The following is a 17,244-nucleotide window of genomic DNA, read 5'->3' as shown; positions in this document are numbered from 1 at the left end:
GGTAAAAAAGCGAAATTGTCAATATGGACATCTGTATTATAGAAGAAATGCAGTTTAATTTGATCTTTGATATCAAATACTAGGGATAAATATTATGTCTATTTCCTCACTATATTTTAGAATTAGCCGATAAGCAGTTAAAATAGTTTGGATATAAAAGATTGAGGCTGCTAAATCTTTGGGAATCTTCTTAAATTCGTTTTGGCATGTACAGAAAAAAATTGTTGAGTATTTAGAATTACATTTTAACAATGATTAAGCTTGTGTTTACGGTTCATTAAAAATCAATAAGGATATCTTTTGATGAGTTCGTATATGAAAGCCATGAGGACAAAAAATTAATTATGAGACATCTGCAACTAATTGACTCAATGACTTGTACTTTTACTGTAATTATTGGCCTTATTGACAGTTCTAAAACAGTCAATGTATGTGTATTTCAATTTTTCTGATAACGAATATATATATATATATATATACCGGTATATAATAATAATTTATAAATCTTAAACTTAAGGTAATTTGAGGTAACATGCCATCTTGAACCAATCTTCTTGATTAGGATACATTGAAAAGTTCTGGTCCCAAAAGACACTTATATGCAATGGATATTATTTTGATGCCCAAAATTGAGAAACACATATTAATTTAGCTTTTGTAATAGTAACTGAACTTTATTCATAATTATGTTTAAGCAACTTATTAGGAACCCATAACATGATGAATTTGAAGTGTTATAAAATGAATAATTTTTCACGAAATCCTACAAAGAGTCGCTAATTTCTCAAATGATAATTGGCTTTTGCCCCTGGGCAGGGAAAATGTTTTTTATAAAGCTTATTTGCTATTTAAAGCAAAAGGTTTTAACTAATTGTGATGTACATGTACTAAGACGATTCACTTAGAGATATCTATTTCCAGGGAATGACGATACACTCGGCATACTATGGTGTTCACGTAATTGGGGATATCAGAGGCAGGGTAAGAATCGTATGGTCTAATTCTTGATTTAATACATCTTTGCTAACCAAGGGTTTTCAGCTTAAATTACTCCACTCCCCAGAATGAACTGAAAATCCTTGGCTAGCAAAAATATGTAACATAACTATAATGATAAAGGAAGTGTGTGAAGGTAAGAAATTTGATTGTTAGAATTAAGGACAAGATACATTATGATATGGTAAAGGTCAAATTCAGGATAAGAAATGAAATTAATATTTTATTTGTAAAGTGTCAAAATTAAATGTTTAACGATGGAAGCAACTGCATATACACTTCCTTAAAATGTTTGTTGGTGCATGTTTGAAACTCACATTAATCAAGTTCATGTGAAAATGTTTAGAATTTATTCCTTTACAGTCACCAGCAGATTTGTGTGGAAAGATAGAGAAAGGGGATGAAGTGGTACAGGTGGACCAGAAAACAGTGGTAGGTATCTCACAACCAGAAAACACTGGTAGGTATCTCACAACCAGAAAACACTGGTGGGTATCTCACTACCAGAAAACAGTGGTAGATGTCTCACAACCAGAAAACAGTGGTAGGTATCTCACAACCAGAAAACACTGGTAGGTATCTCAAACCAGAAAACAGTGGTAGGAATCTCACAACCAAAAAACAGTGGTAGGTATCGCACAACTAGAAAACAGTTGTAGATGTCACACAACCAGAAAACAGTGGTACATGTAGGTATCTCACAACCAGAAAACAGTGGTAGATATCTCACAACTAGAAAACAGTGGTAGGTATCTCACAACCAGAAAACAGTGGTAGATATCTCACAACCAGAAAACACTGGTAGATATCTCACAACTAGAAAACAGTGGTAGGTATCTCACAACCAGAAAACAGTGGTAGGTATCTCACAACCAGAAAACACTGGTAGGTATCTCACTACCAGAAAACAGTGGTAGATGTCTCACAACCGGAAAACAGTGGTAGGTATCTCACAACCAGAAAACACTGGTAGGTATCTCACAACTAGAAAACAGTGGTAGGTATCTCACAACCAGAAAACAGTGGTAGATATCTCACAACCAGAAAACACTGGTAGGTATCTCACAACTAGAAAACAGTGGTAGGTATCTCACAACCAGAAAACAGTGGTAGATATCTCACAACCAGAAAACAGTGGTAGGTATCTCACAACCAGAAAGCAGTGGTAGGTATCTCACAACCAGAAAACAGTTGTAGATGTCTCACAGACAAAACACTAGAAGGTGTCTCACAACCAGATAACAGTGGTACATGAAGGTACCGGTATCTCAAAACCAGAAAACAGTGGTAGATATCTCACAACCAGAAAGCAGTGGTACATTGTAGATATTTCACAACCAGGAAAGAGTGGTAGGTATCTCACAGCCAGAAACAGTGATAAATGTCTTGAAACCAGAAAATAGTAGTAGATATCTTATCACACAACCAGAAAACAGTGGAACATGTAGGTACATCAAAACCAGAACACATTGGATATACATGTATCTTAAACCAGAAAACTGGTAGATGTCTCACAACCAGTAAACAGTAGTAGGTTCCTCACAACCAGAAAACACTGATATGCATCTCACATTTAAATAAAATTTTAGGCACAATAGGAAGAGAGTGGCGAGTCTCTGACATAGAGTGAACAATGGTTTATGCATATACATATCATGATAAAAAAGCAATATGCCTGCTGTAGTTTCATTAATATTCATGGGTGTCAATTTTTGCGGATGAAGTGAATATCACAGTTTCAAGGATACATAAATTCATGGCCAATGATCCTATCTATATAAAATTTTAATAGAAATTGCACTTCAATGAACATCTAATTTCATGGATAAACAAAACTGTTAATGAAATCCACGAAAACTGGTATTCAGCAAATATTGATACCACAGTTTGAAACCAGAAAACATATATAGTAACATTTTTTCCATATTAAATGCAATTAAAGAAACAGACAATACATTTCCAAGCATGTAAAAATAATAGCATCATATAACTTAGATTGATATTGTATAAAATGATTATTTGTAGGTTGGATGGCAGCTTCAACGTCTGGTGGACACCCTGAAAGAGAAACCAAAAGAGGTCCACCTGCTGCTGAAGAAGCGGCCCCACCACATCAGTCCGTACGGTCAGCTACCAAACAAGCGCCACCAGAACACCAATCTCCTGCAGCCACAGGTCAATACCCTGCCCTCCAAGAAGAGGCGATCCAGGGAGGGTGAGCACAACAAGCAGCCCAGACCCTCCCTGCAGGAGTTTGTCAGCTCGGTGCCCTCAGAAGATCTCTATACACCACGGTAGGTCGTCTGAAGTCTTTTTTTTTTATTATTACATAATTCTTTATATAATCATGACGGTAAATGTTATCATCATGATGACAGTAAATTGATCCAAAGGGTCTGATTATGTCTTTTTGCAAGGTGCTGATCATCAAATCTGACTCAACACAAAATTTATTACATTGTGTATTCCCTTCCATCAGAGTGTAAAAATTTTACGATGTGGCCCATGGGCCTCTTGGGTTTTTTTTTTGTTACTATGAAATGCTAGATCTACTTAATAATATAAAGTCTGCAGGAAACAAAACTGGGGGGGGGGATTGTTGTTCATACATGTATGTGATATTTTTTGAAACTATTAGCATTTACGCCCACTTAACGAATGAAAACAATGTCGTATAGGATAAAGTTAAGGAATTCAAGTGTTTGATTCACAAGTTACATGTAATAAAAATACTTAGTATACAGTAGTCACAATTATTATTTATTGACGTAAATTAAACAAACAAAAAATCTAAATTGGATATGAAATGCAACTACATTTGTAATTCTATATACAGTGTGTACTTTGTGGTACTTATTTGACGTTTTACATTTTTGTTAAGTTGTCAGTTATGCATAGAAATAGGGTGTTGGCTTTCCTATAGTTTAGTAAGTGACATTGTAGCTTATAAATTATCTCCAATGCTGCATGTGCTTATTGTTTATATGCATTGGGAGTATACATCCAATTATTGGCCTTTCTGCAGTAGAAAACAACTGGTACTGACGCTTCATTTGATACTGGGCAGCCACCGGGCTTCTTAAAGTTATAGTACATCAAAACCGCGTCGTCGTACGTCGCCCCGTAACCCTTCGGTCCTTTACGATCGATTTCAATGGCGCCCGAACAGGTGACGTAGCGCGGAGGTTTCGAACCCGGAACCAAGCACTCGGCAGTGCAGGTCCGACCGCAGTTGTCGAAAGAGGTCAGGTACACCTTGGTGGACTTGTTTCTGGTTGGCCGTCTCACGCCAATGTAGGTCAAGGCGGAATACAGAGGGGCCCGGTTGTCGATTATGACGTAATCCTCATGGGTACCGTAGTAGTTTAAACCGTAGGAGGTAACTGATATCCGGAACGCCCCCGAGTCGTCGGTCTTGCAAGGATTGAAATGGGTCTGGTTGCCGGGACTCGTGAGTCGGTCGATTTTCTGGATTTCCGGTAACTGGTCGTAAATGTCATTTGATGTGGACACAATGACTTTCCCATTTTTCACTGGGTACGAATTGTAGAGTTCCGAATGCGCACGGACATTGATGACTTTTATTGGAATGAACGCCCACTTGCTGGTATCGCTAACACAGTTCATTCTATACAGGTTCTGAACTGGATAAGCCAAGAAGTAATTCTTGTTCACGGTTGAAGGCATTGTGAAGGGTGATGGCTGTTGGTTTTGGTCTGTACTTCTTTTTTTCCTCCCAGTAATTGGCTGGGAATCGTAATAGTAATCATAGTAATCAGTTCCCCCATTTCCCCCGCCGCCATTTCCCCCACCGCCATTTCCCCCGCCCCCATTTCCCCCAGTGTTTCCACCAGTACTAGCAGACCTACACGAAGTCGTGGTACAGTCGAGTGCCCCGGCTCTTGACAGCGAGGTACAAGCAGTGGTACATTCTACTGGCGAACTAGCATACGTAAAAATATTAAGCCATCGCTGCTCATAACCTTCTCTATTTCGAACTCGACCATTGAACGATAAATTATCCATGAACTCATTTGGTGCATGGGGGCCATCGGAGGGCGTTCCGGGGTACACGAACCTTTCGCTGATACAGTTGTTTCCGGGCGGACACTGATACCGCCACCAGAGGTAGTCTATGAAGCAGTGATACATGAAGAAGGTGGGATCAAAGGACGCCCTCTGTAGCTCCGACATCATTCCCCCGACAAACACATGCGCACCGTTGTGGAGAGACTCGCAATCTTGACCAAAACGGCGCACGTTTCGTATCTGGAACAGCCGGCGTGTTTGGGCGTCCGTCATCAACAAAGAACTGCCGCCCACATTCCTTATGAGCGCCGAGCCGTCCACAATCCAGTTAGCAAAGGGTCCGTTGTTTACGCGTCCGTTTCCGGTCCCTAGGAAATCAGGGGTCCACAGGACAGAACTGGTGGGGTTAGAGAGGCGGGAGTCTAACCGGAAGTCTATGTAGGGGAGGGCCTGGATCTGGCCGTTACTAGCCTCGATAAGTGCTTCCTCATATCTACAGAGTGCAAAAACGTGTTTTTAGGGAATTATTTTTTGATGATCTAAATATGCAGCATTTTTTTTAATTAAGGACTAAATGCCAAGAGACATAAAAAGCGTTAACTTTTTCGATGTACGGGTTTAAAACAATTTAATTTAACAAGAAATGTCGATCTGCCATACATCGTATTTTAACTTTTAAAAAAGTTATCTTTTTAAATAAAAGTTATATAATGACACTTTAAGGTGTTATCAGTATATACATGTTATATTTATACTCCCGCTCCGAAGGAGAAGGAGGTATACTGTTTTTCCCTTGTGTGTCTGTCTGTCTGTCCGTCCGTTCTTCTGTCTGTCTGTCTGTCCGTTACACAAATTTTCGTCAAAGATTTCTCAGCAACTTCCTGTTAAATGGTGACTTTGTTTATTTTAGCCAAAACATTTTCAAACAAATTTTCGTCAAAGATTTCCCAGCAACTCTTTATCGCAGATGCTTAAAATTTTAACACACTATTTGTTTAGGCATGCCATATGGTGGGAGTTATTTTTGTACCAATCGGATGCCAACTTCCTGTTTAATGTCGACTTTTCTTATTTTTAATATTCATATCAGAGCGGGGGTATCACTTGTGAGCATTGGCTCACAGATATCTTGTTTTTTAATCTTTGAAATATTACCGGTATCTCTTAATCGATGTAATATAAATAAATCGAGCACTGTGTGCAGATTTGAGCAATATTGTAGCTATCGCATGCATTTACTCACATAAGAAGATAAATCCGATGCCAGGGCAGGAAGGCCGGGCCCCCGTGTGCCGACTGTCCAACATTAGCCTGGTGGTATCTCGCTATGGTATCGTAGTTACGGGGCTTGAAAAATACAGAAATACAACGGATGTGATGATAGAAATTTGGTAACTGATTTTGGGGGAATATTGTGTGTACTAAAAACTCGAGCTCATACTGTTGTATGTTTGTTTAAAAAGTTTAAGTCACAGACTATGAATATTTGAAGGCCTTGATGGTTTGATTATGTTAACACGGGGCTCTATGAGAGCACCCATAGGAGCTGATATTTCCTACAGTAACTGCAGTTTTGCGTGCCTTCACTGTCTTATTTTACTGACTGCAATCGTGATTTGAGGCAGCTTACGCCTTGATGAAACTTACTGCTTGTCTGGAATGGAGCGCCCTTACGGCCTGATAATAACTTATTGCTGGTCTGGATCTGAGCGCGCTCATGGCCTTGATGATACTTACATGTACTGTGGGTCTTGATCTGGGCGCGCTTACGGCCGAATAGACATTACTGTATACTGCGGGTCGATCTGGGTTTGAGCGCACTTACGGCGTAACGATACTAACTTAGGGTCTGAATTTAAATGGATCGTTTTCATGGCATGATGATACTTACTGCTTGTCTGGATCTGAAAGCACTTATGGACTGATGATACTTACCGTGAGTCTGGATTTGAGCGGTCTCTCTGCATGTTGATGTACTTATAAGTCTTACTTTGAGCACGTTTACATAACAATGATGCCTGTATACTTACCGCGGGTCTGTTTTTGAGCGCCCTTACGGCCTGATGATAAGCGTTCCTTTCCTGCAGTGTCAGAGACCGGTACTCTCGCCTCAGTCGCCTCTGCGCTTGACGCTTTTCCCTGTTTCTTAGAAATTTTGACAACAAACTGTCGATGTAATCCAACTCCGGCTTGGTCATGTTTTTGCATACGATGCCCACGTCTACAATTTTGAGATTCATATGTCAATATTTCAATGCATTTCATGTACAAGTATCTACTTTTATCGTTTACAAATGTTCTTTTGCAGTCTAAATATTATTCTTGTCTCTTTTTTGAACACCAAATGTTATTACCGAAATATAGTATGTATGCACGATTAGAAATGTTTTTCCTTTGAAATATATATTATTTTACGATCTGAACAGTAGGCGTTTGCCCCTTCTTATTGACACAATTCTTTAAAAGACTGCTTAAACATCTCATTTCTTCCCATGCTTGTAATATTTATAAGACAACATTTATTTCCCTTTTTAATCACTGTATGTACCGTTGTAAAATAGTGTTGAGATTCAAATGAATGATTAAATGAAATAGGGAATGAATGAATGAATGTATGAATGAGTACAAATGTTGAAGGACTCGCCTGACCACATATAGCGTTGTAAACACGTCAGCGACAGCTGTTCCGCGGTTCCGTTCCTAAAGAAGTGTTTTTTGGAGAAGGTCTGGAAACACTTGGAGAGGCTGTCTGGGAGTTCGATGGGACGGATGGCGGCCCGTACTCCACACGTAATCAGGAAGACCAGGAGAGCGCGCAGCTGGAGAGTAATTAGATTAACGCTCTCCTCATTAATTGGATTATTAAACTCAAATATGCATGCATATATTGATACAGTAATAGATCAATCGTGTTATGCAGATAGCAAGTACCGGACATTTGTAAATGATATAATCAAAATATATACTCACATATCTTTTAAACTTTTAAATTGTACAATATGTGACCATGAAATGCATTTTGAAAATTCTTTACAGAAGGGTTTATAGATTTGCAAAACCTCAATGCATGGGTTTTGATGTTGAGAGGTTTATAGATATAACTTTTTGCACTTTAACACGGTAAGCCTACAAAATTGTCAAAGAAAATATGGTCAATTATATAGTAATTTTATTTCCTTTCTTTTCGGAATGAATTGCGTTGCAATTCGGAGAAGTTTTTTATTCAGAATTTTTAACTTGCGGGAGAACAGGATTTTGCCGTTTGTTGGAAAGTTATGGAAGAATTCGCATTGGGTTAAAAAAAGAAAGATTTTGGTATACTAGTATTGTTTTTGAGAATGATTTTAAATTTAGATGAAATGAAAGCATTTTTCTCGAGAAGTGTGTTGAGCAATTAATTTTTTGCGAAGCGTCCGAAATCGTAACCGACATTCTAAAACATCTTTACCTGAACGTTGTATGTCCCCATCATGAATGCAAGGATCAGCAAGAGGGAGCAACGCCTTGGACAGTTATACCAAACACAAATATTGATTTAACAAGGTTGAGGAACCTAAGGGACTTGCGACTAGCTTACGACTTCTAAAAGACTAAGTTCAACCAAGGAAGACTAAAGTCTAAACTTACTAAATGCATTTTGAATATAAACCTTTATAAAAGCTTATGAAAATCGCAAAAGTCGATAACAAATTACGAACTTTGTGTAATTTTTGACTTGTAAAATTTACAGAGGCCCCAAAGAAGGAAAAAAAAATGTATATTGTAACATACTCTCTGTAATACAAACAGTAATTTTTACATGGTTGCTGAACATGCAAAAGGCTGGCGTTATGTGTATCCTAACATCAGCCTGCCTTCTTTATATAGTTAGTGGGGATTAAATCATATTTTTCACCACCTAATTTACATTTTACAATAATTATGCACATTCCTACATCTATGAAGAACACGTTTTGTGGAAATTATTCACGTCATTTCAATGATATGAAAAAATATAACCATATTTCATATGTGCGCCTAAATAGCTGCGTAAATGTACATGTATAATTTAAATGTGTAATAAATCGCGTTTTTTCAAGTAATTTGACAGAAACATTTTAACTGACAATGAATAACAAATATAAAAAAAAAACACGTAAGACTTAAATTCGTTTGAATTAATGGCAACAATCTTCGAAGGACAAGATTTCAATGTCTTAGACACTACAGGATATTTATAATTTAGTTCGCATAGGGAATTTGTCACATTTGGTAGCATGGGCCAGATTTTTCTCTATATAATTACATTGTACATGCAGGGGTAATGAACAATCAAGTACATTCTTGGACCAGCAATATCTGTTTCGTTTATTCGGATCTGAATGTTTATGAGGAAGGTTTTGTTGGGTTTTTTAAAGCTCGATCGCGAAAATTGTTGCGAACCAGTTTACCAAAAAAAAATCACAAAATAAAGTCACGAATAATAATTGTTTTTGGAATTTGATTTTAATCAACTCTCCTATGCACTTACTCGAGCAATCCGAAAGTGAAACAGTGTTTGGACCTAAGCACAAATCAATCCCGCTGACAACACTTAGTTCTTAAAAATAATCGATAAATTCGATGCAATGTATTCTGAAACATTGTTTTTCAGGAAAACTTTTTTAAACCTTGTGAGATTTTAAATGGCACAAACAGTTTAGATTTTTTTTAAGTCTTAGGAGCTAATAAGAACATCAAAGACAAGTGTGGCTGAATTCACTTGTCCCAAGAGGGCCATTATCTGAGCCATGGTTTAGGTGAAACATGTGTTAAGGGAAAATTGATAATCTGTAAAAATGGGCGGTGATTTTGGGGCTATTTTAAAACTGTTTCATGTAAACCAAAAGTTTCTATCAATATAAGGAAATAAATATAATAATTAATAAATAAATAGAGAAGTTAATTATTTTTAGAAGTTGTTTAAAGAAGATGGGTGGATAAGGCGTGTAAAATGCCCATGCACGGTCGGACAAGATATTGAAAATTAAAATATCAAATCAATCTGATATTTCTTAAAATATCATTCAAAACAATATATTTTTAACATATTATTAATTTTAAACCTATAAATATGTTCAATACTAGAAATGTGTTGACTCAAACAGGCGTATACGTATCAAAACCTGAAAATAGTGTCATTTTTTAGAACTTCAAGGCATTTTCTTATATAGAGTGGGTCTGTGCTCCATATTTTTCTCATAGCCCAAATAAGGTCTGAAAGAAAACAAACCGATTTCAATCAACAAAAACGTGGAGAGGTGACCCACTATATATACATTAAAAATATCATTTTGTATCCCGACAATTGAACGTTTTGAAAAAAATAATACAAGTCCGTGAATTCGAGGCCAAAGCGACACATTATCTAAACACGCTACTTTGTTGTGTGTGGTTGTTAGACACCCGACATAAGCTAACCTTATACATCTAGGGTTTTTATGTTATGGGTTCAATACCACAGAAATTTAAGACAGTATTTTTTTTTTCTTTTGTTAAATATATTAAAAACTGAATATAGTTAGAAATTGTGCTTTTGCAAACTTGAATTAAAATATATTTGAATAGATTCAATTGGAAAAAAATAAATTCAAAATTGTATTTTACGACTAAACTGAATAGCTCATCAAGCTCATCAAAGAAAATCATAGTCCTATTGGATCAATTTTCTGATATGGAGTTCCAATGTACCATAGGAGAAAGTGGGGAAAATTTGAAACAGCTACTCAGTAATTGCATCTGTCAAGACTCTTCTTAGAAAGATATTCAAAGTTTTATCAACAAAAGAACATTGCTTGGCTATCGGTATTTCCTTTTACTGCAAAGGGAGGGGTTATTGTCATTTTGTTGGTTTAAAAAAAAACAATTAAATTAAAAAATATCATCAAATACATAAATTTGTAAATGTATTACTGTTATACATATGTATTTACAGTGAAATTCTGACAATTTTGATTTTTCTTTGTTAACTAATTCTTTTTTACAATTCTAGAATTTTTTTTAATTTGTATGTTTTCCAAACCTTTGTTATTCAATTCAATTATTTGTCCCATTTGAAATTAGCCTTGCGGGGGTATTAGTCCCATTAGAACAGTTCTAGTTTTCTTATTACGCCAAAAATCCTCAATTTGAAGTCGTCTTTATCCCACATACAAGTGTACAGGGATTCAAAAATATTAATGATCAAATATGCAAATACATGTAAGATTAGTTGCAATATAATTACAAAAAAATACTTATATGTAGTACATTTTTATTTGGATGTATTGCAGCACGATACATGTATATGTATATATTTTTGCGTGATTTCCTCATGTCTGGGCCGGAAAAAACTTTTCAAAAATGCCTAACTATTATAGAAGAATATAGCGGAAGTGTTGCATACAGTATATAGTACTACAGAATTCAGTTTGTGTTTGGAATACATACTTGAAAACTTGCGGAACTAGTTTTATGGAAAGTTCTACATTATCAATAATTGTCTCTTAAACTGTGGTTCGTTTCATAAACGTGTGATGTTCAGGAGATTACATATCATCCGGCAAGTATACATATATGTTGCTTACAACAGTTAGAAATAATGGTTGTTTTTTTTTTTGTTTACACATAACGTAGATATGGTTGAATGTTCACATGTATGTATATACCCAAGTAGCCACACGCCGCTATAAATAAACGTGTATTTGGATAACCCACATCTACGTTATCTGCATCGTGTGTGTATTCGGTTAAATCAGTACGCATACGACTGATTCAGATTTATTTCCTGAAAGGGATAGCATTAAAACACACATTCCCCTGTAGTTTGAATACTATGCATACATTTATAAAATGTGATTTCTGATTTGACGTAGGGAGGAGATAGCGACAGACGACAGAGAGGACGGCAATGACACAGACAGTGACGTATTTAGGAGCGGATCCGAGTCCCCCCAGTACACCCTCCCTGTGATCACCGACCCGAAACAGCGGCGGGCCACCGTCAGCGGGGGTTCCCCCACCCTGAGCCGGACCCTGCTAGGGATTGACGACCCGGAAACGCCCACGCGACCTAAATCTTTCACCGTGGCGTCGGCGGACGTCCCGGCGTCAGAGTTCAAGGAAATCATGGGTAAGCTAGAAATAGACAGCTAGTATTGGTCATTGTTATATATACATGTAGATTGTATTGTGTTTGACAGTCTTTAGCAGAGAAATGGAGACTGTTATATTTACTGTAGACCAACGTATTGTTCGTGGTCTAGAAAATTTCGCACAGATCGCGAAAAGATCATTCATATAGTAGTAGCGAAATTGTAAAGTCATGAATCTTCCTTTTATATCTTTTGAATCTCATAAAGATGATAAACGTAGGTTTAGTCGTCACAAACCAGTTTGCCACTTGTACATGTATGTCAAAGTCAAGTTGTTACACCTTTGTGTTTGTTGATAGGGGAGGAAAGTAATCTCGCCAAGCTAGGTAATGGCGCGGGAAAAAATAACAACGCCCAGCAGAAGAGACAAGACTACAAGTCAGCGAAACCAGGCCCACAGTCCCTGGAATTCACCGTCAAAAAGCCAGTCCCGATAGTGCAAGAACCAAAAGGCGACATGACGACGCCGAAATCGGCATCCGAGGAGCAGCAGAGGACCTTCCAAGACCTACTGGATCAGAAGAAGGTTCTGGACTTGCTTGAGGTGCCGTCCAGATTCCAGAATCCAAACCGGAAGACGACAGACAATGTGGAAGAGACGGCGGAGAAGCCAGCGTGCCTATCCTCTCCGTCATCCACAGACACGCTGACCGACCACTCCGGACCGGAAGAGGATGTGGCAACTAGTTCCGGAACACAGACGGAAGTTGAGGCGACTGATCGAAAAGAAGGAGAAGAAGAAGAAGAAAAGCTGGAGAACAGTGGTAGTGAGGATGTTGCTCACGAAACGATCTCGACCTCGTCTCCCGACCAGCCCATAGGATCGCCGCCGGGGGTAAGTGTTGGCACGGATGATGCACACTATACAAGCACTGCGACTTCGCCACCACCTCCGTCACCGCCGACTCTGGTGTCGCTTATGCCGAAAACAGCTCCACAAAATCTGAACGCATCGTACGTCAATAGGAGAAAAGGCAGTAAAAACATGGTCGCCGCCTCGTCCTCGGTTGCTACCTTCGTTAGAGAAAAGAACGAACCCCAACTGATGAGTATTCGAAAAATTGAATCCTTCGCCGAAGGAGGGGTATGTAGTTCATACTGTATGATGGTGATGGGCTGACCAGAATTAACCGGATTATCTAATAGCTAATCCTGCTATAGTAACAGATCTAGTATTAACGCACCTTTCTGTATCAGGTATTAACCCTGTAGAAGCTTACACATTATTTAACAAAATTGAGTTTTAATACAGGCATTCGTGGATCAATTAATGCAATATTGCACATTTATATGCTCTCTATAGCCTCTGCAACAACTGGTAAAAGTGTGATAAAATAAAGAGGAAGACTGCAGGTTCGAGCCCAAGTCAACGTTGACCTATTTTACAACTTGTTTATTTTTCGTTAGCGTGAGGGGGTCATTGATGTGGGAAGAAGCGAGAGTGCCCGGGGAAAACCCGCGTGCCAAAGCGGACAATCGCTATACCATATCACATTCAACCACTTTTGATTTCGGGATCAAACTCGGGTGGTAGCGGTGATAAGCGAGTAAATTGTTCACTGCACTACTTGGACACCCTTCCAAACATTTCTCATTTATATTGTAGTAAGCGATCGCAAAGCTAGAGAGCGAATCAAAAATCGGAAAAATCCAATCGCGTGTCAACCTTTTTTGCTGTGATATTTAACGATTATCTACATGTATAAAACAAGAAATACATGCAGCTGGATTTATTTCTATCAACCCCCATCGGTTTATTCAAAACATTTGGTACACCTTACTCACGAAATAACTTTCCGGAGTTTTCGGAGAACGCTAGCTATTTTCTATACTCCATACTGTTACCTAATTGTTAAGAATCACTATTAACTATACAATATAAATAACATTCGATTACTGGTATGCATTTTTACAAGTTTTGATTATAACAATGTTTGAAACTATGTAATTGATAACTTTAGTTTCAAAGTACTATAGTGGTAATATCTAGCGTTTTTTTAAGCCGCGTTATTGAATTATGCATCTGCATTTTGCGATAGTTAAAGCAACATGAGCTGCAATTTTTATGCCGAAATTTTTTTTTCGAAAATGTTATTTTTTTACTATAACGACAAAAAATATAATGGTTTTTAATCTCTGTTAGCCTTAGTTTTGTGGGAAAAGTCGTTAAGAAGCCTTAATTGAAGCAAAATTGAATTATTGTCGTCCTGTACAAAAATTGAACTACTATTTATGTATTCCTTAGAAGAGTAATCTTTCTTCTGATCAAAATTGATGATTTTTTTTTCAAATCTTATTTATCATAAAAGTTTAAGTTACATACAGACTTAGCGTACTAGCATGTTTTTCCAGCAGAATAAAATTCTAAAAAAAAAAAATACAGCTCATATTGCTTTGAGGGGGTGACCCCATGACACGTGAATGTGTACATATGTATATATTAAATGTCTGGACACCGGTTTATAATTAATGAAGTGAGCCACTGGACAGCGTGATCGGCTTAGTCATTCATATTTCTCTAAGGAGTCATAATTTCTAATGTATCTGTAGACTTGCTTAAAACTCATTTGCTTTGATTCATAAACACATAATGTTGAAATCTTGCTTTAAGTTTTTAATAATGTTAATCTACATTCGCGCCTTAAAAACCATTTCTGTTTTTCCATTTCTGCGTAACAAATAACAAGTCATTTAGTGAAATTGAAAAATAAGCAAGCAAATGGACATATTACTGTCTTTTAGATAATTCACTCGGTATCGTGTTTTTTTTTCAGAATCGGAACAAACAAGTGAATTTTTCGGCATCGACAAAACAAGGCGATGTAATCAGGTAGGGGCATTGTGTATGATATCTCAATGATTGATAATATATAAAATTGATAATACAAAAGTGCATGTGCGAGGAGCTTGATATATACGAATTAAAATTCAACGAATTGATATCTCGGGTCTATAGATCAGTGTTAAACATTGAATATGAATATAGCCCGTGGCCAAGCGTACACATTTGATCAATGTATTCGTAATTAGAAAAAAAAATCTTGTCGTTTACTGAATTTTACTTTAACCAATTACATATGAATGAAGTAAAGGACTATTATTAATACTTTATTTCATTCGATAAAAACAAAAATTCTGTAAAACGAGAAAAATTGAATGTGAAATGTAAATTAATGACTGGTTGTTTGGGTTTTTTTTCGTTTTCTAATTTTTGATCCTGCGTTTTTAAAAATTTACACCTTGGCCATATGCATTTACATGTATACTATTGAACAAGTAGACGATATGTATGCACTTATATTCATTTTGATGGACTGAACGCAAATGTACATTGTATGTGTGAGGAAAAACAATTACTAGTATAATTTAAAAGCATGTACAATTAAGTTTATCTTTAAGTTAGTACTTGGCGTTTTGAAAATGCATTATCTAAAATAGAATGCATGAGGAATAAAACCGACAATAACTTGGGGAAAAAAAGAAGTGAAAGACACTTATCTCAGTATATTAAGGGAAACTTGATACAGCCATTAATTGCCGTGGCTCGATATTCACAATACCGAGGCAAAACAAGTCCACTTCCGGGTTAGCAAGGATTTTGCACGAATTTAAAAGAACTTGAACTTTAGAGATAGATATCCGACTTTTCCTTCTTTTGTTTAAAAAAGGGCATTATCTCCCAATCCAATACGCTGTTGATAGATATTCAAATTCCGCGACTTTTCTATAACTGCCCGTTAGGTCTCATTTAATGAGCTTCACAGACATGACAGCAAATGTTTTAAGTGAAAAGAAAGAAAGAAATTATATATATACTTCCTTTTAACTTAAGTAAAAGCTGTTTCCCTGTCTAGGGCAGTTATATGTATATAAGTACGTCAGTTGACGAGCATATCATAATGAAGAATGACAGGGACTTACAACTGTAAGTAAATATTAAGTATAACACATTGTACGTGGATTGTTTTATATAATTCACGCGAGTTTTATTGAGATTTTCCCCCATAAATCTATCTCGTCTAATATTATAGTATTTGATATTATGACCAAAAGAATTTTTTTGTTTATTACATTGACACAAAATCATATAGTTTAGAGATGGTCAGGTCGGTTTGTTCCAATAACTTTTAATTGTAAAATATATAAACAGGGTTTGGGGGGGGGGGGGTATGATAATTGGATATTTTGAAGACGGTCAATATAGGGGGGGGGGGGCATTTGGAGACGTAAAAGTGCATGATCACAACACACTGAAGCATGTCAGATGTATACTACGTAATTATGTTAATTGGTGTCCACTACCAGTGATAATTAAAATACTTTCGCTACTGTGTACTTTTTCTAATCAAGTTTAAAGTTTCTAGTTTGTGTAAGTGTACTTGTATTACATGTAAAGACATACACAAGTTTTAAAACAACTATTACCTTATAAGTCAGTGCGTATTTATTATCGTCTTTAAATATCATGTATATATTTAAGCTTTAAACTCTATGGAAAAAAATCGGGTCGTCATATCGTAGAACTGCACTTGTCATCCGACCATGCATGCAAAGCAACTTGCAAGTTAACGAGAACAAAATTGTGCCCTAGTATTCGGCTTGTTTCCGTAGTTATATTGTGTTAAGATATCGCATGAAAACAATGTTTCATCCCCCACTCCCCATTGAAAAAATGAAAGACATTTTACAACATTTGTCCAGGGCCACTTAACTTGCCTCTAAAATCCCTAATAGATCACACCCAAAAGCCGGGAGATGTGAAGTAGTGTGGTTTTGTTTACGTGCAAAGTAGATATTGCAATATTTAATCTGCAATTAACTCTTCGCCTTTCGAGGTTGCCGAGGGCTTTATATTTCAAAGAATTTTTATTAAAGAAAATAAAATGAAAATTCAGTATTATGAAATGTCCAAAGATTTCTTTCATCAAATATTCCTTTAGGGCTGTATTTATGGTGTTAAGTATATATAAAAGTCTAAAATTGGCTTATTTAATCTGATAAAGTCACAATCGTCGGCGGTTCTTCCTCTTGGGTGACAGCTACAAAGGTCGCTTAAATTTATCGGCTG

At 36.8% G+C, this 17,244-nt stretch overlaps 2 protein-coding genes across 5 annotated transcripts in view; one reads left to right on the top strand and one right to left on the bottom strand.

Annotated features, from left to right (window-relative positions):
• The window catches only part of LOC105323047 (connector enhancer of kinase suppressor of ras 2), a 35,265-nt gene that overhangs the window by 4,106 nt on the left and 13,915 nt on the right, over positions 1 to 17,244 (top strand). For 3 of the 4 annotated variants that reach the window (XM_066070507.1, XM_066070506.1, XM_066070510.1), the window contains exons 6-11: positions 922 to 981; positions 1,360 to 1,428; positions 3,022 to 3,290; positions 11,898 to 12,154; positions 12,476 to 13,260; positions 14,951 to 15,006. In XM_066070507.1, coding sequence (XP_065926579.1) covers positions 922 to 981; positions 1,360 to 1,428; positions 3,022 to 3,290; positions 11,898 to 12,154; positions 12,476 to 13,260; positions 14,951 to 15,006 — 1,496 coding nt within the window. The remainder of the gene's footprint in view (positions 1 to 921; positions 982 to 1,359; positions 1,429 to 3,021; positions 3,291 to 11,897; positions 12,155 to 12,475; positions 13,261 to 14,950; positions 15,007 to 17,244) is intronic. The other variant, XM_066070508.1, reaches the window with a different exon arrangement.
• LOC105323046 (putative tyrosinase-like protein tyr-1) lies at positions 3,749 to 8,603 on the bottom strand. Its single transcript, XM_011421998.4, has 5 exons — positions 8,474 to 8,603; positions 7,670 to 7,844; positions 7,056 to 7,246; positions 6,269 to 6,372; positions 3,749 to 5,518 (listed from the first exon to the last, which is right to left on the bottom strand). The coding sequence occupies exons 1-5, from the start codon at positions 8,495 to 8,497 to the stop codon at positions 3,970 to 3,972; spliced, it is 2,043 nt and encodes a 680-aa protein (XP_011420300.3). The 5' UTR covers positions 8,498 to 8,603; the 3' UTR covers positions 3,749 to 3,969.

Source organism: Magallana gigas, chromosome 9 (assembly GCF_963853765.1).
Source record: "Magallana gigas chromosome 9, xbMagGiga1.1, whole genome shotgun sequence".
In the NCBI taxonomy this organism is placed as follows: Eukaryota; Metazoa; Mollusca; class Bivalvia; order Ostreida; family Ostreidae; genus Magallana; species Magallana gigas.
Note: the sequence above shows the minus strand (reverse complement) of the source record. Positions and strands in the feature narration are given on the sequence as shown.

What these genes read in the sequence shown, in the direction of transcription:
- LOC105323046 (XM_011421998.4), bottom strand. Translation starts at nt 8,497, where the DNA reads ATGATGGGGACATACAACGTTCAG. An exon ending in TGGGGACATACAACGTTCAG is followed by an intron (nt 7,845 to 8,473) that starts GTAAAGATGTTT and finishes ATTACTCTCCAG; the next exon opens with CTGCGCGCTCTCCTGGTCTT. An exon ending in ACAACGCTATATGTGGTCAG is followed by an intron (nt 7,247 to 7,669) that starts GCGAGTCCTTCA and finishes TCAAAATTGTAG; the next exon opens with ACGTGGGCATCGTATGCAAA.